The 23,720-nt window shown below is 44.4% G+C and overlaps 1 protein-coding gene across 2 annotated transcripts in view; it reads left to right on the top strand.

Moving 5' to 3' along the window:
• Nucleotides 1-8,743: 8,743 nt before the first annotated feature.
• KCNG3 (potassium voltage-gated channel modifier subfamily G member 3) overlaps nt 8,744-23,720 on the top strand; it is a 28,139-nt gene continuing 13,162 nt past the window's right edge. Inside the window, exon 1 of one of the 2 annotated variants that reach the window (XM_087823834.1) lies at nt 8,744-9,369. In XM_087823834.1, coding sequence (XP_087679960.1) covers nt 8,744-9,369 — 626 coding nt within the window. Of the gene's footprint in view, nt 9,403-23,720 lie in introns of both variants that reach the window. The other variant, XM_087823833.1, reaches the window with a different exon arrangement.

Here is a 23,720-nt window from a genome sequence, read left to right as displayed (position 1 = left end):
CCATCACTATAGAAGCTAGTGAAAGGATCAGAAACTTCTCAGAGTTATTTTCTACAAAGATTTTTATTTGTGATTACTTTCCTCTGGAAAGGAAAATAAAATCCTACTTGGAAGACCTAAAGTACTAGCAAATGTGAAGCAAAGGGCAAGGTTCCATGAAGGCATTGGAAGGTCCTACCTGTGGACAGGATCTTATGTTTCTGGGTCACACAGCCACATGGAGTTACAATGGACACTCATTTCAGCATTTTTGTTGAGCCATTGGCTCTGTTCTTTGACCCAGGCCTGAGAAGACTTTTCACCAAACTAACGGCATCTGCTTCAAACCTTTAAAAACTGCAAATCTTCCAAATTGCTGTACCTCTCAGTTTTCTACTGAAAGAGTATTTTTTATTTTATTTTTTTCTAATCTGTAAGAACATGCGTCTCAGGAAAAACTGAGACAAATGCCTGGGGTTTTTGCCATAGAAGGGTAATGGGATCACACACACCACAATTAGATTATTTTATCTCCAGTTAAGGATGGGGGAAAAATGGTCTGTTTTAAATCCTGTACACCTTGGAGAAAAATGCAATTGCTGTTGAAGAGTGTATCAATTATTAAGTGTGGAGCCAGTGCTATTTTGGTTGTATCTACAACGAGAAGACCATTTCCAGGAATACCTAATGCTTCATTTCAGTCAACCCCAGCCCCAATCTTTCCTCAGGCAGAAATAACAGCTCTGGGCCTGGAGGAAGGGGGTGAGGGGGTGGGACTGTGGGTCAGGGAGATTGATTGTTATTGGGACAGAAGGGTGAGAACAGCAGGTGTTTTTGAAAGCTGACTCCTAAAGTAGTTAATTTTGGTTCACTGTATTGATAAAGGCAGCTGTCCTCTTTGCAGAATGGACAGAACAGAGTTGAAGCTTTCATCATTTAGAAAATGTCTTTGATTTTTCTTGTGAGTAGAGCTCTCTCTCAGGCTGTTTGAACATGCCCTGGACGTGACGAGGAGCAGAGTGGGGAATCCCTCTCTCTCTGCTCGGCTCTCCCACTGCCTTCCTGTTTGGGCTCAAGGCTTGCTCTGCTGGGAAGTTTCTCTCCTTGAGCTTGAGTACCCACTTAGGCAGTTGGGTCTCTGAGATGTCAATCTACCACCAGGACAACAGCCTTCTACATTTCTTTCCATATTTCCTGTAGTTCCTAAGATGCACAGAACCTCCTGGATCCACATCCAATCCTTTCTGGACAGTTTTATTCACTGTTATGGAAACAATTTTGAAGTGTTAGATTTAACGGTGGACAGTTCTTTCCTCGCAACTCCTGGTCTGTTCCCACGGTATCTCCTTCTTTCAGGGACAAGTAGGAGAGGATGATGGGACTCAGACACCACTGGAGCCGGTTCTAAAAACTCTTCTAACTAAAGCACCTGCTAGATAAGGAATAGAGGGGTACTCACTGATCCAGGGACGGGGTCCGCTATGTGAGCAGGGCTTCTGCAGTGCCTTTAAGTGCCAGGAGGCTGGCATATACTGCAGGTACAGAGGGAAAGCAGTGCCAAGGTCTCCTCTGCCACTATGCGAATCATTTAACAAAATCGAAGTGGTTTTCCAGAGAGAGCCTGGATTTCCCGAGCTGGTCAATTCCGGCCTCACTATACATATACAGTGACACTGTCGGTTCAGCACAGAGAACTTTGTTTCTTTTAAATCCTCACCTGAGGATATTTTTTTCTATTGCTCTTTCAGAGAGAGCAGAAGGGGGAGAGAGAAACATCGATGTGAGAGACAGACACATCCATTGGTTGCTTCCCACATGCACCCCCCCCAGGGCTGGGGATTGAGCCTGCAGCCGAGGTACGTGGCCTTGGCCGGAATCGAACCTGGGACCCTTTCATCCTCAGGCCGACGCTCTCACCGCTAAGCGAAACTGGCTAGGGCCAGAGAACTTTATTTTAATCAACAGCAATAGTCACTCATTCCTTAAGAAACAGTTATTGAGCTTCCCCAAGGAGCCTGGCACTGTTCCAGGAGCTGGGGACCCCACTGTGACCTAGACCCAGGGTCCCTGCTCTCAAATGGAGTGAGCAGAGTCTGGTGGGGAGAGAGGTGGTAAACAAGAAACAGGTGGATGAGTGAGATGATTTTTTTTATAGTGACAAGGGAATAAAAAAATATAGGTTATTATGCTAGGAGGAATGATCGGGGAAGGCCTCTCTGAGGAAGTGACATTTGAATTGAGACTTGACAGACAAGGAGTCAGCCACAAAATGCTCTGGGTCAGAGTGTTCCAGGCCGAGGGAGCAGCAGGTGCACAGCCCCGGATGTAACTGAGCCGAGAAGGAGGCAGGACATAGCAGGGATGGGCCAGAGGAAAGAGAGAAAGAGAACCTGGTAGGAGGATATGTGCTGCAAATTTCTTTTCTTTTTTTTTTAAACTATTTTTTTCTAAACTGAAAACATAATTCTTACATTTGGTAAAAAAAAAGTTTACAATAACCAGTAACAAATAGGCCTCGTATCTACTCCAACCTTCCCAGTCCAATGAGGAAACAACCACCCATAACTGTATTTTATGTATCCTTTCAGAAATCTTACATTTCTATATTTATGTTTATATTTATATATCTTTACTATGAAGGAATAATTTAGCCCACAGCTCAGGACCTAGGCTTTTTTTGTTATGTAGATTGGCTTAGAAATGGTTCTATATGAGGCTATGTGAACAATAGCACTAAGCCCGTGATATGCTATTATTTAAATAACCAGTCTCCTAATTATGGACATTTAGGTTGTTTGTAGACTTTTGCTATTGAAAACAATGCAATGATCCTTAAATGTACATCTTTGTGGAATATATATCTGTAGGGTAAATCCCTGGTGTTAAAATTGCTGGATCACTATTTAATATGTGCATACTATTAAATTTTAATAGCCATGGTCAAATGTGTGCTGACGGCCCTGATTGGGCGGCTTGATTGGTTGGAGTGTTGTCCTGTACACCAAACGGTGGCGGGTTCGATCCCCAGTCGGGGTGCATACCGGAGGCAGTTGATAGATGTCTCTCTCTCACATCGATGTTTTCTTTCTCTCTTCTTTTGTCTCTCTCTAAAGATCAGTAAATGTAGTTGGGTGAGGATTTTTTAAAAAATGTGCTGCTCTGTTTATACTCTGGAGGAACTCTGGAGGGACTCCTCATTACAGATATGGTAAAAGAGTGCATTTTGGTCTCGTCTGGAGGAGTAACTGTCAGCATTCAGAAACAGGCTTAAATGAAGCTCAAGGTTTGACATTTTAATTTTTGCCCTTTTATTATGGACAGTTTAAAGTAAATAAAAAGGGGAGGGATGACTGAGAATAATAAACCCTCATCACCCAGCTTCAACAATGTTCAACTCATGGCCAATTTTGTTTCTTCTATGTCTTCATTTGAAGCAAGTATCAGATATTATATCATCTCCTCAAATACTTCAGGATAGGACAGTGGCTCTTTGAAGTGTAGTTACAGTATTTTGTAGGGTGACGCACATTCGAGATTCGCCAGATTGCTTCCTCTGGTCTCTGGTATGACCTGACTCGTTCCTCCCCCGCCAGGGGTAGAGAGGAGAGTTGGCAGTGAGCCAGCATGGGAGGCGAGGGAGCCAGTGTGGACTTGGGGTGTGTTACTGGGTCCAACACTTACCAGGTGGCTGCGGGGCCTGGAGCAGGTCTAATCTCCTGAAGCCTCATTTCCTCATCCGGAAAATGGGGGTTATAACAAGATTGCTCTTGTGGAAAGCTGAGCTCATGCTACACATAGAAGGGGCTGTTAGTCACTGTAAGGAGCAAGGGACATGCAGTGGTGGAAAGAAGGGCCTTCTCAATCCAACAGAGCAGCAACACAGGAGTGAGGTTTGGGTAAAGATGACAAAGAGGGGCCACTCTGTAATGGCACCAAAAATGTTTGTGCTCTTAATGAGTGATGAAGGGCAGCAGAAGATGCCACCCCAAAACATGCCAATTTGGCAGGAGGAATTATTTGAGCTACAATCACTTACAAAAATTCCATCAGGTACCAGAAAGGTGTTCTGGTCCTTCCCTTTTTCTTCCTGAAAGCAGGAGGTAAAACCCTCATATGGAGGATGCCCTCCCTATGCCAGGAGGAAGTGGCATTCTCATCATCAAGGCCGGGAAGTTGAAGCAGAGAGCAAACCATACAAACACACCTTGTTAAAATATTTATCTTCCTTTAGCCTCCCCATCTATCATACTTTTCTACAATTGCCTCTCTTTCACCAACTTAGTATAAAAACATTTAGGTTTTGTCAGTTCTTTGGGTCTTCATTTCCTTAGGAGGGCTCCCATGTCACATAAAACTTATATTAAATAAATATTTTTGCTTTTCTTCTGCCACTTTGTTTTATTTCAACCTAATTGTTAGGCCCAGTAGAAAACCCTAAGAGGGTAGAAGTAAGATTTTGCCTCCCCTATAAGGAGTACACAGTGACCCTCTCAAAGCTGGAAATGTAAAGAAGACAGTGCTCCTTTTGCTTGAGTAGGAGCATAAAGTGTCCTGGAGTGGGATGGGGTGCCATGACCCTTTGGTGGTTTCTCACTTTTAAGAATGGGGTGCAGCTTGGCCAGGTGTGGCTCAGCGGTTGAGCATTGACCTAGGATCCAGGAGATCGAGGTTTGATTTCCAGTCAGGGCACATGCCTGGGTTGTGGGCTCCATCCCCAGTTGGGGCATGCAGGAAGCAGCTGATCAATGACTCTCTCATCATTGATGTCTCTCTCTCTCTTTCCCTCTCCTTTCCTCTCTCCGAAATCAATAAAGATATATTTATATATATATAAAAAGAATGGGGTCCATGTGATGGGGTGGTTCTAAGGGCAGTTTATTGAAAGTTACAAGTTTACCTTCTACAGGGGTAATTGTGGGTGATGTCAACAGTTTCATTTACATGAAAATAGAGATGTGTGAAGGCTACGTTTCCATTTAAAAAGCCAACTTTTTAAAGCATCCACTGGTTCTGCAGATGCTGAAAAATACACTGGTGTAAACGCGAAGACTTGGAAATATGAATTAACAGCAGAGTGAGGGTTTTCTAAAGCAGAGTTGGTAAGTAAGCTGCAATGAGCAGCAGTGCCCACAGGGTATTTAAATCTATAAAGCTTCCGGGCAGGGTGTTCAGAGTTTCTGACCACATCTAGTTGTGCAAAGCAAAGTGATGGAGGAATCTGTTTAATTCAGAGATCAGCAGTATAAGGGTCACCGCTTTACACTGAATTTTTGACGTTTCAGGTTACTTCTCTGCAGTTGGTCACATTTCTAGATGAATCAATTCACTTGTTCAATCTGTATTTATTTAGAACACAGTAATGGGAATGAGCATGGCCTATTTGGGCTTGTGGAAGCTACATGAAGTGAGATTTTTTCCTGTGTCAGGCACTGAGCTATAGCCCAGCCTCACATCATCTCACAGCTAGCGTTATGTCTGTTATATGGAGGAGAAAACAGAGGCTTAAGGAGGTTAAGGACTTCGATCCAGGTCACTTAGCAAGTAAGTTGTGCAGCCAGGATTTCAATCTAAGGAGGGCCCTAATAACCAGTTTGGACTTTATTGTACAGACAATAATGTTGTAATATTGTAATTCTGTAGATCTATAGACTTCTTTGGTTCTCGAACTAGGGAATGACTTGATTAAAATGGACAGAAGGAAGGGCTCTCTGGTGGCATAATACAGGATTCACAGAGGGAGGAAAGAACTGGAGGGCAGAGAGATCAGATAGAAGGTTGTGGCAGCAATGCAGGCCCTGGAGATGGAGTCACTAGAGCTTGGAACTAGAAAACCTGGTTCCAGCTTGTCTTTACCATGCTGCTGCTGACTGGGGAACCTCAGGCAAGTTACAGCCCTATCTCTGAAGCCTCCTCCCTCTTCCCTAATGGGTTGATAAATTGAGATGACAAAATCTCTTGGTTCTTTCAAATTCTAAAATTCTGCCTGATGCCTTTAAATTTTAATGCATTCTAAAGATTTATATATGAATAAATATCATCCAGAACCCAGAAAAGAATTTAGATGTCATAATTGTTAACACAGTCTTCTTTTCAAAGTACAAAAGGGTAGACTTGCTTTTAAGAATGCTTTGTAAACCAGACAAGCCAATTGTTTCTGCATCTTACTGTTTTCTTTGTTTAAGAAAATGGTTTGGGTATTGCTACTATAGCAATAGTTGATGAATCAAATAGGAGTATTACTCTTGAAACAAATGAAATGATTTAAACCCATCTCTAAGAAATTTTATGAAAATATACCTAGGAGGCACAAATTGTATTGCCATCATATTAATTTGTTTTCTGAACTCAAATTTAATTTAAAAGGTGATATTTCTTTAACTGGTTCAATCAACAGACTTCAAAGGGATTTTAGATAGAGAACACAGGAAATAAATACAGTAATATTGGAGCAAATAATCAACAAAATAGTTGGTCTGTGTTCTGTGGCTTGTGATGCTTCTAGAAAGTATTTTTAACAACTCTCTGAGGAATTGGCTCTTGTGGAGCCAGGCTCTTCTCTCAATTCACATCTGCAAACTTTTCTCCATTCTCATATCCTATAACAAATTAACTTCCAAGCTCTGCTGAGCCTTTGGCCTGTTTCCTTTCTCATCTACAAAGACTTGGGGGTGAGGTTCTCATTCCTGGGTTGCAGAAATGGACTTCTTAGAATAACCCAAAAGGCAAAGGCGGCTTTCTGAAAGAAAGCTTTCATCAAGCCATTTCTATTATTAAAACCTTCTGGGATCCCATTGCTTACAGGATGAAATCTAAATTCTGCAGTTGAGATCCCCATCCTTTCAGCCAAGTAAATGCGCTCATTCACTTTCCTTAGACGTTAATCCTTCACATCTGAGAGTTTTCACCTTGGAATGCTCTTTCTGTCGGCCAGTTCACGACCATCACCTCCTTCGATTCTATCCTGAAGCTCACTTCCTTCAGGATTTGGTAGCTACTTAGCAAATAAACAACTCCTGCTTTTGAGCTTTTAATCACATTAAATACTTTCAAGATAAATTTTTCAAGTCTAGGAGTAAACAACTTATAGATTTTCATTTTTTAAGAAACCACCCGCCAATAAACTCAAAAAGAAAAAAAAAAGAAAAAGAAAGAAACCACCCAATCAAACAAAATATAAATAGAATCATAGATACATAGAACAGGCTGACAGCTTTCAGAGGGGAGAAGTGTTGGAGGACTGGGTGAAAAAGGTGAGGAATTAAGAGGAAAACCCCCCAAAAAAGCCCCCAGACGCAAACAGTACGGTGGCTGCCGGAGGGAAAGGGGCACAGAGGGCCGTGGAAGCGGGCGACGGGGAGGGATGCACGGTGGTGGACAGAGACTTGACTTGATGGCGAGTGCAGGACGCAGCAGGCGGATGTGTTTGTTGAGTTGTGCACTTGAAACCTGTATGGTTTTATTAACCAATGTCATCCCAATTCAGCCAGTTTTTAAAAGAAAAAGGAAAGGACAGAAACCCCCCGGTGATTTTTTTTTACTTGGTGAGCGAGCCCTCCGATTTTCAGGCGTCTGCGTTTTCGCCGGGGATCCACACTCGACCTGCAGCAACACGGCCCTTTCTGGCGACCTCTAGTGGGCAGGAGGCAACCCTGCAACACCAGGAAGAGCGAGGGCGGAGGAGCAGCCCCCCAGGGCCCGGCCGGCTGCCGGGGGCCCGGGCCCCCCCGCCCCGCCCGCGGCTCTCCCCGCGGCGGGCGTCGCACGGGACCCCGCGGGCCCGGGACCCGCCGTTTCGCCTCCGGCCGCCCGGCCGCGGTGTCGGAGGTCGTGGCGCCGCCGGGGGCAGTTTAGCGCAGCCCCTGCCCCGCGGGGCCCGCTCGCCGCCCGGGCAGCGGCCAGCAGGGCCCGGGCCGTTCGCTGCGGAGCCTCGGGGCGCTTCCCGCGCCGCAGGCCGGCGCCGCGGGGGGCGCGGGGCGGTCGGGACTCTGGAAGGGTGCGGGCGAGCGGGCCGTCCCGCAGGCGGCGCGGGGCCCCACCCGGCCGGGGGCTCCTCCGCGGGGCCCCGAGCCGGGCCCGGGCGCGGTCTCCGCGCCGGGAGAGGAGGGGCGCGGCCGGCACGGAGGCAGCCGCGGGGCGTCCCCCCTGCGGGTCCGCGCGGCTCCGGAGTTTCTGGGAAAGGCTCCCGACCGCCGCCGCGTCTGCCCCTCACGTCCCGCACCCCGGTCCCCACCCCCAGCACGCTGCCGCCCCTTTGGGGCTATTGAGGCGCCCCAGTGGCCTGGCGCCCCACTCCCCCGGGCGCCGCGCTCCCCGCCTCCCGCCCCCTCCCGGCCGCCGCGGGAGCGGAGCGCGAGGGCGCGTCCCGGGGGGCGCCCGGGGCCGGGGCGGGGCGCCGGGGAATCCCCGCCCGAGGCCCGGAGGTGCGGGCGCGGCGGGCGGCGCGCTCGGCGGGCGGGGGGGCGCGCGGGAGGCCCCGCCCCGAGCCCGCTCCTCGCCGCCTCCCGGCCGCTCGCTGCGCTCCTCGCCTCTGGACGGCGGCGGCGGCTGCACACCCGGCCGGCGGGAGCGGGGGCCCGGAGCCACGCCGCCGCCCGTCCCGCCCGCGCCGCCGCGAGGAGGACGCCGGCCCGCGGCAGCCCCGGCTCGGCCCGAGGGCCCGGGCCCGGCGGGCGCGGCCGCGGAGGGAGGGTGCCGGAGCGACGCCGGGCGGCGGCCGGCTGAGGGGAGCCCGCCCGCGGCCCCGACGGCGCGCCCGGGCGGCAGCATGACCTTGGCGCGCGGCGCGGCCCGGGTGGTGCTGAACGTGGGCGGCGCCCGGTACTCGCTGTCGCGGGAGCGGCTGAAGGACTTCCCGCTGCGCCGCGTGAGCCGGCTGCACGCCTGCCGCTCGGAGCGCGACGTGCTCGAGGTGTGCGACGACTACGACCGCGAGCGCAACGAGTACTTCTTCGACCGGCACTCGGAGGCCTTCGGCTTCATCCTGCTGTACGCGCGCGGCCACGGCAAGCTGCGCTTCGCGCCGCGGATGTGCGAGCTCTCCTTCTACCACGAGATGCTCTACTGGGGCCTGGAGGGCGCGCACCTCGAGTTCTGCTGCCAGCGCCGCCTGGACGACCGCCTGGCCGACTCGCACCCCCGCGCGCCCGGCGAGCCCCAGCCCGAGCCCGAGCCCGGCCCGCGCGGCGAGCGGCGCGCGGCCGCCCCCCCGGGGCGCTGGCTGGAGCGCATGCGGCGCACCTTCGAGGAGCCCGCGTCGTCGCCCGCCGCGCAGGTGCTGGCCGGCGTGTCCGTGGCCTTCGTGATCGTGTCCATGGTGGTGCTGTGCGCCAGCACGCTGCCCGACTGGCGCGCCGCCGCGGCCGACAACCGCAGCCTGGAGGCCCGGAGCAGGTACCCCGCCGGCCCCGGGAGGGAGCCCTCCGGGTAGGACGCGCTGCCGCCTCGCCCGTCCGTCCCGTCCCGTCTGTCCGTCCCGTCCGCGGTCGCGTCTCTGTCCTGTCCGCGTCCGGGGTGGCCCTCGGCGCCCAGCCTGCGTCCCGGGCCGCGCGCCGGGCGCCCCTCGCTCGGGCGAACTGCGGGCAGGGCGGGCGCGGGGGCGGGCGCGGGGGCAGACAAGCCTCCCCGTGTGGTCTACTTTTGAGCAGTTAGCAGCCGGTTAATTAGGGTTCCTTAAACTTCCACTGGTAGTATTCAACAATCTAAAATTCAGCTAACAGCAGTTGAATTTATTTGCCAATTTTTGCTGGTGCTTGAAAAGATGAATTCTCGTTATCGTGAATGTGGCCTGCGCTACGCTGCCCACACATTCTATATGCTCTGCATAATATGTACTGGAATGGAATTTTTATACTATGAAGGCGATTAACTTAGCGATAGACCCTAAATAATGGGTGTCTGCGCTCTTTTCTCTCCTTCTTTCTTACAAAGTATGAAGTGAACAAAGCGCCTGCCGGCCTTTTGGTACCAAAGATTCACACTGTGACATTCAGGGGGATCTTTAGCATGGGGAGGGGAAAAAAAACACATTGCCTTGGGAGAGGAGGAAACTCTAAACTGCCCTAAATCCAGAAACAGTATTTGAGTAATTTCTTTTTCACTTTACTAGGCTGAAAGGGAAAGATTTAAGTCTTTCCTTAGATCATTCTTATCTAAGTAGAGTCGGACTTTCACAGGAGACTGCCTGTTTGGGCACAAATACAAAATTACATATTTTGTTTTACCTTTGACACTTGTTATTTATCTTTAATACTTGTTTTAAGAATCCCCTTCATTCATTATTAAAATTAGGTTGCACCAGTTAATCTTTTCCTGGTAGGCATGTGCATGTTTCTAATGGTGTTATTTATCTGCTTTGATGTTACAGTGGGTGTCTTCCACACAATATTCTTCCTTTGGAGAGTAAAGATTTTTAAAATAAATCTAAGAAGTAAATAAAATTGTCTAGTACCATGGAGTCCATTACTGATATGCCATCTTGGCATGAAATCCAAGATACTTGCTTTGGAAGGAAATTCATTAGAAAGCTAATTTTGTTTAATGTATTAGGTTCTGAGTTTCAATTTACCAATAAGAATTACTTACTTGGTACTATAACAGTACAATGAAATTAATTTAGATACCTAAATACGTAAGTGCCCTTGATTCTTTTAGAGGGCCATAGAAAAATGATTGGCCTTGAAATGATTCACTAGTAATTGTGGAATTCTAAGGTTGGTGAAGGTTTAATTAGCAAAGGAAGCAGGAGAATTGAGTTATTAGTGCAAATATTTAGGGAAGTTGGCTGAATCATTATATAAGCAAAATAGTCACATAGGCTGAATAATAATTTTGGGGGGATGGGGGAGTTTGGGGCAAAGGGGAGGGCAGTCTGGAGGTCCTTAATGTAAAGCATTTGGAAAGAAATAGGAGACAAGAATAATAATGAGAGAGAGGAAGAGGGGGAGAGACCAACGGAAAAGGGGAGAGACATGGAAAAGAGGAAGACTGCAGAAGAAGTGAAGGAGAAGAGAGTAATGCTTAATTTGTGTATGTGTATTTTATGTATGTATATAATTATTCAAGTCAGAACTGTTTCCTAGATACGCAGATATTTCAGGCAAAAGCATCCTTTCCTTGGCTTAATGGCCCAGTTTTAAGCTCCACTCTGATGGTAGGTATGTGAAAATTAATATCTGTAATCCCAAACAGATAAACTGAAGGATGACTGAGTGACTGAGGAGGCTGCACATTACAGAGGGAGCCTCCCATAGCTTCCTCCAACAGAGAGGGTCCTAAACTGGCACTCTGAGAATAACCTCTCAACCCTTACTTGATTATGGTTGCTGAAATTAGTCTTTCTAAAACATCGTTCTGATCATTGATTATATGTGGCATCTACCAAATAAAATGAAATCTTCTGTCTTAGCCTTCAAGGCTCTTTATGCCACAGTTTGCCTTTTTTTACTTAGCCTGTTGTAATTTGGAAGCATCTTTTGAATATCTGCTGTGTTCAAGGCACTGTTGGTGTTTCAAATACTGTAACTTTTTTTTTTTTTAAAGAAAAGGTGTCAGGTTGGTGATGTAGGAATCAGAGAACTAGTCAACAGTTGAGCTGAGTTGTTCTGAGAAGGCCTTCATGGTGTGAGGATGGAAACAAGTCATCTTTGGAAGGTTGTAGAGGTTGTACACTGCCCAACACTGGCAGGGGCTATTATTTATATAAACTACAGTGTTCGCAACCTGTACAACCATGTGTGTCCCACCTGGGAACAAAATAAGAATTTTACAGGTAAAAGAAACGGCATGAGCATGGGCTTGAAATTTGTGTATTATGTTTAGCTGCTGGGAATCCAGTGAGGGAATGAGAGGCGAATAGAGAGCAGATGTTATAAGGCCTGGAATGAGAGGGAGAATAGTTTTATTTTGCAAGCAATGGTTAGCCATTGATGGGCTTGGGGTGACTTGGTTATGAATATAAAGTAATGTCGTGAGTTTTGCACTGTGGATTGGAGATAGGGAAGATTGGAGGTGGGAAGATGAGTTTGGAGATCTGCCCAGAGGGAGGGAGAGCTTGAATTGCTTTGAGGTGGTGAGAATGCAGAAGAAATGAAAACTCGGGGAGATATTAGAAAGAATAAAAATTAATTGAAGGCATTGGAAGGATACAGGCTCAGGGACTGATTAAATAGACTTACAGGAGCTAGGAGCACTTCCGCCACCTGCAGGCTCCATTTGTCCAGACCAGCCTGCTCCCTTGTTCCCAAACCACCTCTTCCTGTGCATTCCCTTGCCTATTGAAACTGATTCATACATCAAGCCCAACTCAGATTCTATTTCTCTTTTGAAGCCTTTTCTGATTACCCTAGTAAATGTGATTTTCCTCCTGAATTTCTTGAGGGATTGCTTACTTGTGCTACTTATTTGGCATCTATAATATCCTCCCTGCCATGGTCATTATTTTTTCATATAAACATGTCCTAGCTCCTAAACTAGATGAGTTGAAGAGCCCTAGAAGGCAGCTAAATTCTCTTATACTATTTATTATGATAGCATCTTCTAGGAAAAAATGATTATTCCGGCACAATAAATATCTACTGTTTATATTACATTTCAGAATATAACCTTCCAGGAATATATCTTCTCTTGCAGAGATTGAAGATCTGTGTGGGGTAGGGCTGTGGTCTTCAGGTGGCTGAACTCTTAGTTGAGGAGGATGGGATCCTGTGCTAGAATGAGAAAAAGTCTGTTAAAATAATCAAGGAACAGTTATTTATGAAGTACTTATTGTGCAAAAGGAATAAATATAAGAATATGATTTCTCTTTAGTGACCTCTGAAATTTTGTAATGGCACACAATCTGGAATTTGGAAGAAATCTTGAGAGGTTTTTCAAATCAATAATTAAACATTTTTGTGTGTATGGATGGATATGATCTTTTAAATTGATTTGTTTTAGCCTGAGCCAGTTTGGTTCAGTGGTGAGAGCGTTGGCCCACAGACTGAAGGGTGCTGGGTTCGATTCCAGCCAAGGGCACATACCTCGGTTGCAGGCTTGCTCCTGGGCCCCGGTTGGGGTACTGGCAGGAGGCAACCAATTGATGTGTCTCTCTCACATTGATGTTTCTCTCTCCCCCCTCTTCCACATTCTCTGAAAAAGCAATGGAAAAATATCCTTGGGTGAGGATTAAAAAAATAAAAAATAAATAAAAACACTTCTTAAAAAAAAAAAAATTTCAGATAGTAAAAGAAAATGAGTCTAGAATGATAGGGTGTGAGGAGGTGACATGAGTTGAGAGTAGGATGCTGAGAAAGACCGGCCTTGGAAGAAGAAGGGAAGGATGTTCTAGACAGAGGGAACAGCAAATGCACAGGCTCTGAGATGGCAGTAAGCTCGGCTTCTCTACAGAACAGAAAAGCAGGGCCCATGTGGGCTAGCATTTAGTTCAAGGTCAGGAGAGGGGTAGGTGAGATTTGAAGGAGACAGGGACCTATCAGGCAGGGCCTACAAGCCCTGGGAAGGAGTTTGGATTCCCCCCCCAAGTGTGACAGCTAAGCCTTTGGAAGGTTTTAAAGCAGAAGGAAGATAGGATCTGATGTGTTTTAAAAACACCAGTGACCCCTGGGTAGATAATGCACTGAGGGGGCAAGACCTGGCAGGTGAGAGAATGCAGGACTTGATACGGGGGAGTAGCAGTGAAGATGGTGAGAAGTGATTTGATTTAGGTAAAAATGTGGATGTTACTAATGATGACTCATCTGCAAGTGCTGGGATAGTGTGTGAGGTATCATTTACTGACTGAAGTGGTGTTAGGACCCGCAGACATTGAGGTCCCTCTTGCTTGACTGCCTTGGCCCACATGTAGTGAGCTGGGAATCCAGTTCTTTTCTGTGTAGGGTCTGCTTCCCATTTGGGGTATTGTGAGGAGAAGGCACTAGAAGAGGGGTCTCCTGAGCATGGGTGGGAGAGAGGTCATGGACCATTTTTCTTCCTGTACAACCAAAAGCATCTCATTAAAAGGACTGCCCCTTCTGTTAAAGATCTTTGGTGAAGACATTCACGACTTCCCCTAATGAACAATTCTGGTAACTAATCTTAGAATGAAGATGCTGTTAATGTTATATCTGATTGATAAGGCAAACTAAAGATTTTTCAGGCAGTTTGCTTTCTAGTAACATTTGAGGATCATTTCAACACTGCCAAGGAGATTAGTGTTCTTTTGGTATTTGAACATATATAGTCATCTTTTAAAGTTACTAAGCATTGCTGCCTGCATCATAAAAAGATACTCTCTGCTAGTCGGAACTTTGAGAAAGAGGGTGAGATGTCAAGTAGTTGTCCTTTTTATTTTTTGGTCTTTTTTGTCCCTGAAATTCTGTCCCCTTAGTCAGTCTTAGCAGTGGTGTTTTCTTTTGAGTATTAAATCTCTGTAGCATGCAGGGTCTTGCTGTAATTTTAACCTGTTTTTTTAGAAATTATTTCCAACAGTTGGAACGTTGATCTTTAATTTGTATTGCTTTGTGTTGTGGTGAGAATGTGAAGAGATATAAAGATGTTAAAATTTCTTGTAGTGTTATTTTAAGCCCAAGTTTAAAAAATGAAATTATCACAATGAAAAGCCAGGTGATGGAAATTTAAAAACCGATTATATTATTTCTGTTGCCTTGTAGGCCAGAATTACATAAATCCAATAGGTTTTTAAGTACTTTAAAAATAAAAAGCAATACTTGAAACTGAAGATGGCAGTCTTAGTGATTTTACTTTGCCGATAAGGTGGATGTTTTCAGAAGCCAGTAATTAATAGATCTCTGATAGTATTGAACATAGCCCAGACCTCAGTTAAATTCTGTTCTTTCACAGTGGACTGTTTCTTTTACTAAGTGTATAGGGTTTTTCTATCTGCTGCTAATTTTAGAATTCAGTGGAAATTTTCTTTTGTCAATACCTTTTCTTTGATCAAGGTGCTTTTCTCCTCCCTTTTAGTAAGCAAGTCATTGTCAACATTTTTCTCTTAATTTTTTAAAAATGAAAACGTTGCCCAGCTAGGTGTGGCTCAGCGGTTGAGCATCGACTAGGATCCAGGAGACCGCAGTTTGATTCCTGGTCAGGGCACATGCCCAGTCAGGGTGTGCAGGAGGCAGCCAGTCAATGACTCTCTCATCATTGATGTTTTTATCCCTCTCTCCCTCTCCCTTCCTCTTTCTGAAATCAATAAAGATATATTAAAAAAAAAAAAAGGAAACTTTGCTCGTTGGAAAAAAGTCTGGTTCTCAGGATTATGAAGTGAAGAGTAAAAGTGCCCCTTTCTTCTCAATCCCATTATCCAGTTTCTGAATATTCTTCCAGAAATTTTCTGTGCACATAAAAACACACACTTTTTCACACATATATGCATATATAATTATATATACACATTATATAGATTTTAAAAAATTTATAACTGAGATGGTTCTATAATCTTGCTTAGCAATTTTCTTTTTTTCAATTAACATCTTGGAACTCTTTCTATATAAATTTGCATAAATCTTCCTCATTCTTTTAAAATCTGTATAGTATTCCATTGTGTGGATAGGTTACAACTCATTTAACAAATGTCTGTCCAGTCAATAATAGTAATGGCTTAATAGATACTACTTAACGAATACTTAACATATGCTAGTCAGTTGTTAACTTTCTACATGTATTTTGTCACCTAAGTCTCATAATAATCCTATAGAGTAGTACTGTTGTTATCCCCATTTTATGACTGAATTTAGATAGGTTAAGTAATATGTCCAAATTCACATAGTAAGTGGCAACCTGGTATTTGACACCCACGTTCCTGCTCTACTCTGCTGTGGAATGGTTAGTCTGACTCTGGTTTTTCAAAAATGCAAACAGTGGTGCACAACACAATTTTTTGAATAGATCTCTGCAAATTGATGTGTGTGTAAATGTTGGATAAATTCTAAAGGGGAAAAATGGCTGGGTCAAAAGGATGAATGAAATCCAGCACTACTCTTTATAATAATAGTAGCCATATAATAATGCAATGAATACTGAATAGAATACTAATATTACTCATATTTTTAAATATGTTTTTATTGATTTTTAGAGAGAGAAGAAGGGAGAGGAGATAGAAATAGAAACATCGATGAGAGAGAGACATTGATTGGCTGTCTCCTGCACGCCCCCTGCTGGGGATGGAGCCCGAAACCTAGGCATGTGCCCTGGCTGGGAATCCAACTGTGACCTCTTGGTTCCTGGGTTGATGCTCAACCACTTGGCCACACAGGCCAGGTTATTGCTAATATTTTTATAGCAAACATTTGGAAATAACCTCCTTTTAAAAATGTAACAGCTTTTTTGGGATATAGTTCACATATCATCGAACTCACCTTTTAAAGTGTACAATTCAGTGGCTCTTAGTATATTCATGGAGTTGTACAACCATTACCATCCATACTGTTTTAAGCATTATGGCTTGGTGGTGTATTTGAAGGAGTATAAAATGTGTATAAGGCTGGAGCCCGTGAATGGCTAAGAAAGGGATGCAGGCGTTTTGGCTGGGCAGATGTATCAGACAAAGCAACAAGCAAAACATTTGTGTTTGAATTCATCCATTCATTCATTCATTCATGAACCGGTTGGTTTTGTTGGAGTGTTTGGAATTGTTATGTGTATTTAATGATTTTCTTAGCTTGAGAGTAGCAAGGACTCCTCAACTTTTTCTTTACTGGCAAAGGGAAGTATGTAATCGAGGCAACCGTCTGACTTTATGAGGCAAAAGAAATGTCAAAAGGAAAAGGCTCTGGTGGAAAGAATCCAGAAATCGAAGTTAGGAGACTTCCCTGGACAGTTAATTCACTGCTCTGCTCTGGGCCTGTACCGTCACCTGTTAAGTGGGGATAGCACACAGAGGGTCAAATGAGAGAATGGGAAGCTAAACGTCCTTAGCTCTTTGTCTTTCCCTGTCATAGACCCCTTCTCACTCTATCTTTTCTTGAGGTTGCATGCGAGTATGTCTAGCTCCCTTTTAGTGTAGAAGTTTTTTGCGAACAGAAATTCTGTGCTTCACAACATGTAGTGCGATACCTTGCACATGGGCAGGCACTCAGTTTATATTTTTAAATAAATTATACATGTGAAAGACCCATGCAAATACAGCAGCATTTTCATTTTCTATAGGAGACAACTCATAAATTGTCTTCAACCTATGAGCAGGATATATTTTAAGAAATCAATTGCAAATTGGTTTTATGTCTCCTCAGTCATTTATTCATTAATTTCAACAAACATTTATTGAGTAACTAACTAAGTATCTGAGACTGTTTTAGGTGCTGGGGATCTGGCAGTGAACAAAATAGAATCCCTGCCCTCAAGAACCATCTCTTTTAATAAATATATCACAGGTGAAAATAAGTACCATGAAGAAATAAAGCAGAATAAGAGGTTTACAGAGTATGAGCCATGGTTAGGCAAGGCCTGTCCGATAAGATGATGGATGTTTGAATGAGGACCAGGAGGGATGCTGGAGGTACCCAGGAAGATATGTGGGCAAGAGAGTTACAAGCACAGAGCACAGTAAGTGCAATCCCCTGAGATTGGTGTGCCGTTGATGTATTGGAAGAATAGTAAAGAATTAGAGTGGTAGGGAATTGGGGGCCGAGGTGCAGGAAAGTAGATCTTATACAGCCTTAGAGGTGCACCAACTAAAAGGATTTATTTTTGATAGTCGTCTTTTTTAAAAGAGAAACGGTAAGGACTTCTGATTTGCATGTGAATGTGGGTTTTAAACAGAAGACATAATTTTACCTAATTTTAAAACATCACTGTGGCCCTAGCCAGTTTGGCTCAGTGGTTAGAGCATTGGCCCTCAGACCAAAGGGTCCTGGGTTCGATTCCAGCCAAAGGCTTGTACCTCAGTTGCAGGGTTAGAGCAGGAGGCAACCACTTGATGTGTCTCCTCATGTCAATATTTCTTTCTGTCTGTCTCTCCCTTCCACTCTCTCTGAAAAAGCAATGGGGGAAAAAATCCTCGGGTGAGGGGTAAAAAAAAAGATCACTGTGGCCCAGTGTGGAAGCAAGGGTGGAACCAGTGAGGCCGTTAGGACCACTGGTTCACTTTGACACTCTCAGGGCTGCCTCGAGTCCTGGGGGCAGGCAGCTAATGGCCACGTTGGTCCAGGTTGTGGTGGCAGCTTTTTTTTCTTTCCTTTTCTGGGTAAAGATACTGTTGTAATCGGCCAAGTTTGCCTCTGACGTCACTCTTTTTTTTCCTTTTTTTTCTGACATCATTCTATGACAAGGGTCCCTACTTGTCCCTCACACCTTGTTGCAGGACTGGTGGGTAGTCTGGAGACTATGGCCTGCAGGTGATCAGGTGCACTGCCTGTTTTGGTACAGCCCCTGAGCTAAGAATGTAAAAACCACTTTCAAATGGTGAAAAGAAAAAACCAAAACAAAAGAAGAATCCTGTTTTATGACTTGTGAAAATTATCTGACATTCAAATTTTAGTGTCCATAAATAGTTTTATTGGAGCATAGCCACGATAATTTATTTACATACTGTCTATGGCAGCTTTCCTGCTACTTCAACAGAGTTGAATAGTTGCAACAGAGACTGAATGGCCTGCATAGCTTAAAACATCTGGTTCTTTATAGGATAAATTTGTCACTCCCCTGGTCTAGAATGGCCTGTCACAAGACCTAGGCCTTCCCAGCTGTGCTGCCTCAGGCACATTCCTTTCTAAGCCTGAGTTTCCTCACTTGTAAAAGAAGGATGTCCATAGTACCTATGTTTTGGGAATTGAGGATCTAGGATTTGGTTACTGATTCTTTTTTTTTAAATGTTTTCAGAGAGAGGAAGGGAGGGGGAGAGAGAGAAACATCTACTGGTTGCTTCCTGCATGTCCCCTACTGGGAATCAAGACAGTAACCCTGTCATATGCCCTGACAGGGAATCAAACTGGCGACCTCCTGGTGCATGGGATGCCGATCAGCCAGCTGAGCCACCCCGGCTGGGCTGATTACTGATTCTTGTCTTCTAATCAGCCTGATGCCAAACTCTGCCCTTGGGTCTCAGTGAGGCCCATCCTGACCCACAGATTATTCTATTTTCCCAAAGAACTTACCTTAACCAGAGCATGCTGTTCAACCATGGGAGTTCTGGTGAGTGGGGGCTTCTTTAGTATTACTGGTTGGTGTGGGAATTCAAGTACTTGTAAGTTAGTGAGTGTATTGATTTCAGATTACAGATGTAGACTCACCAGTTTACTCTGAATTGGTAAATGTGGGAGGTGGTGGGAAGGGCTGGATGATCAAAACTGGGATCCACGAGATGGGTCTATTAAATCGGGGACTGTGCCTTTGTAACATGTCAAACGTTTATGATTTTATAGGAAATAAAATGGGAAGTACATTTCAGAAAAGGAAGTGAGTCGTATTTATTAATACACGGAATAACTCCGTTTCCCTGAGGCTTAACCAAGACAGCCCGTGCCCTCCTTGTCCAGCAGCTTCCTGTACGCGGGGGGAACAGGCAGAGTCATGAAGGAGAAGGCGAGACGGCGAGGCTGTAGGAGGGAGCACGGGTGGGGCAGAGCGGGGGCAGCCCTGGGCGTCATGAAGGGCTTACCGTGTAGCCTCATTGAAGTCTGCGCTGCATTCCCGCGTGCCAGGCACAAGAACACAGTGGCAGTGGCACCAAGCTGTGTTAGGAGTTGTCTTCTCCACCACCACATACAGTTAAAAAAAAAAAAAATCGCCTAAGAATGCCCTTGACAAAGCAATCAAAACTATTAATTGTATTACATCCTGACTTTTAAATATATATTTTAAAATCTTCTGTGTGATGAAATGGGAAGTTGCAGAAAGCACTTCTGCAGACTGATATTTCATGGCTGTCTCGAGGGAAAGTGCTGGTACAGTCGGGTGAGTTGCAAGCTGAACTAGCAGCTTGTTCAGGAAACACAATTTTTATTCTGAAGAATGACTGACAAACTGTGGTTATTTAGACCTGAGTATATAGCAGACATTTTCTCATAAGTGAAATAGGTGAGTCTGTCACTTCAAGGGAAACAACGGACAGTATTTGTTGCCAATGATAAAATTAGAGATTTCAAGTAAAAAACAGACATTCAGGAAACTTGAATCTGCCATTGCATGCTTGCCAGCTTCCCAATACTTAACAACTTTTCTGATGTGATTGGAGATGGTATTAATCAATGTGATTTGTAAAATATCATAGAATGAAATGTGTTAACATTGGGAGGTTTGCATCCATCATTCAGTAACCCATACATCCTGAATGACTAATACCTGATGTTACAAAACTATGTGAGGGCAAAAGATCCACTCTGAGTGTCAGAGGGACCCATGGATTTGAATGAAACCGAATACCAAAAGTTCAGTGACGTGATTTCAGTTTCCGCATTGCTGCTGACCTTTAAGAAACTACCACTTTATGAGTTTTGGTGTAGTATCAAAAAGTATATCCACATTTATCAGTAAAGGCTATTAAAGTGCTCCTCCCTTTTTCAACTGCCTGTTTTTGTGAGGCTAAATTCTGTTTCTATTCTTTAAAACATCATAGCAGAACATTTAATGTGGAAACAGGATAATTCAGCTGTCCTATATGAAACCAGACAGTAATGAGATTTGCAGGAAGGTTAAAAAGAAGACTCACTTTGCTCACTTTTTTTTTTTTGGTTTTGGAAAATATGCTTATTTTTCATAAAAATATGTCATGTGTATGTAATAGATCTGTTGTTTTAATGTGAATAAATATTTAAAAAAATTCCTAGTTTTACTATCTAGCATGGCAAATATTGCTAGAGATATATTGCTACATAAAACAAAAGCTCTTTGGGGACCTCAGTAATTTTTAAGTGTAAAGGCATCATCTTGAGAGCAAAAATTTTGAGAACCATGATTTTAGAGGCACAAGTTTCCAAACCCTCAACATCAGTACGTACACTTTCATTAAACAGTTGGCTTGAGAAACACGTCTGTGGTGAAAGCAATGTTCTTTGACAATTCCTTCTTCCATTTAAAAAAGCACTCCTCTTACCATCTTGAGTCGTCTTAAACAAGGTGCATTGTCTCAGGGTATAAACACCTATGGATTCTAGCCACTCAAAATATTTTTTCTTTGGCCTGGCCGGGCGTGGCTCAGTGGTTGAGTGTCGACCTAGGATCCAGGTGATCGGGGTTCGATTCCTGGTCAGGGCACATGCCAGGGTTGCGGGCTCGATCCCCAGTCGGAGGTGTGCAGGAGGCAGCCGATCAATGACTCTCTCATCATGGATGTTTCTCTCTCTCTCTGTCTCCTTTCTTCTCTCTGACATCAGTAAAGATCAGAGAGAGGAAAGGGGAGAGAGAGAGAGAGAGAGAGAGAGAGAGAGAGAGAGAGAAACATCCATGATGAGAGAGTCATTGATGGAGCCCACAACCCAGGCACGTGCCCTGATGGGGAATCGAACCCCGATCGCCTGGATCCTAGGTTGACGCCCAACGGCTGAGCCATGCCCAGCCGGGCTAAAAAAAATTTTTTTCCTTTGAATAATCCTGCCTTTGCCATTCCCTGAGAGTCATTTGACAGCAGAACAAAGAGGACATTGGTAAAAAACACCCAGAGAATCAGTGGCATCCGTGAGAAAGTTTCTAGAAGTACCTTATTCATCCAGGCTGCCGACTCGCGACAGTGCTCAGTCCGCTTGTCTTTCTTTCTAAAAGGATAAGTCAGTGCTACCTTCTTTTACTTTTCTTTTTTTGTATCAGTCATCTTTTCTTTTTTCAGTTCTTCCTCTCTTCCGCCACCCCTCTCTCCCATTCTTTCCCTCTCCGTGGTACAATTCAAAAGTGAGGAGGTTGTCATAGGGAAATGTACTATTTACACATCATTTGTATTGAAAAAAAAATCAGCCTGTCCCTTAAGGAAAATACATCTGATTTGAATGATTGGTTTGACAGTAAGGACTGACTTTCAATTACATGGTAAGCATTTTCCACAAACTGAATAAGTTCCAAGGTTTTGATGAAAATGTATTGAAAGCACATGATAAGATACACATTTAATTAAAAATGTGTTGACAAAGATGTACTGAAGTATTTTAATATCCCAACCCTCTCGAATACTCTCAGATTTAGAACTGGTGCCTGAAAGTAGAAGAGTAACTAGTATATTTAGCAGTCACTGGATAAGTCTTGGTCTGAGTGTTGTTTTTTTATGCACTACCTCCTAGGAAGTGAGAAAATGAATGACTCTAATTATGGGCAATAAATCTGATTGCAAGTTAGGTGATTGTCAATTTGTGCTTTTAACAAATTTGAAGAGCATAATTGATTTCACAGCAAACAAATCATTAAAAATAATTTTCCCCCCAATTTTTAATTTTATAAATATCAAACCTATAGGAAAGTTGCAAGAAAAATACAATGAATAGCCTTATATCTTAGACCCAGATTCACCAGTTGTGAAGATTTTGCCTCATTTGTTCTGTCATCTATCTGTCATAATATATTCATAATAATTATTCATCTGTTCTATTTGTCTATCTACAATTATTATTACACTGCTGAAAAATTTAGGAGTTGGTTACAAACATCTTGACACTTCATCCCTAAATACTTAAACACTTCTAAAAATCAGGATATTTTCCCATCGAACAATACAGTGATCACATTCAGGGGTCGCCTGAGCCCAAAGTTTTGGGACCACTGTGTTAAGTGGGCTAGAGGCAGAAAGAACTGCCCGGATGGCTTTGGGGACCGCATTGCTATAGTGTTATGAAGTGTCAGGAGATGGTCAGGGCGGGGGTGGGGGGCATCAGATGGGGCAGCAACTCTCTGAGTGACACAGTAAGTAACTTTACCTTTCTTTTCTTTTCTTTTCAAATATATCTTTATTAATTTCAGAGAGAGGAAAGGAGAGAGAGAGAGAGAAACATCAATGATGAGAGAGTCATTGATCGGCTGCCAACAACTGGGGATTGAGCCCACAACCCGGGCATGTGCCCTGACTGGGAATCGAACCCTGATCGCCTGGATCCTAGGTCGATGCTCAACCGCTGAGCCAGGGCCAGCTGGGAAACTTTACCTTTCCTTACAGGAAGGGAACAGGAAGCCAAGGGAGCATTTAAACCCGGAATAACAATACCAAAATGCCTGGGAGACCACACAAAGTTTTTGGCTTTGATAAAATGCCTCTTTGTAGAACACTTAGTGACAGGATGTTATCCACCCATTTATTTACTTACTAATAATGTGGATTAATTTATGATCACTAAGAATATGGTTGTATGAAATGATGTAAGACGTTTTGAAGAAAAACAGAAACATTTTCGTTCGTGTCACTTAAAGGAGACTCTTTAAAGCAGTGTGACTAATCTGCGTGTCATCCTGTGAGCACCTTTGCATATGTGTGTATTTCCGTTTGTGCAGGAGATGGGGGGAGGTGAAATAAATATTACAGAGCTCCCCACCATATACCAAGCAACACATGCATTGCCTTATTTAGACAAAGCACTCTGAGGTTATTCGGATGTCAGGTCACAGGCAAGGCAATGGAGAAGTCAAGTGACTTACTGTGGGCCACAGAGCAGGAGCGAGCTGGGAATCGGCCTGGGTTGGTTCCAGAGCACGTGCGCTTGGCTGAAACTCCATAGCTTTCTGTGCGGCAGTAACTTTGCCTTTGGGCGTGTAGATGGTGTGTGGGGGACTTTGACTCGCATCCCAAGAACTAAATTAAGGACCACGTTGGATTTAATTGATAGTTATTTTTACAC

Source organism: Miniopterus natalensis, chromosome 13 (assembly GCF_054644295.1).
Source record: "Miniopterus natalensis isolate mMinNat1 chromosome 13, mMinNat1.hap1, whole genome shotgun sequence".
NCBI classification, from domain to species: Eukaryota; Metazoa; Chordata; class Mammalia; order Chiroptera; family Miniopteridae; genus Miniopterus; species Miniopterus natalensis.
Note: the sequence above shows the minus strand (reverse complement) of the source record. Positions and strands in the feature narration are given on the sequence as shown.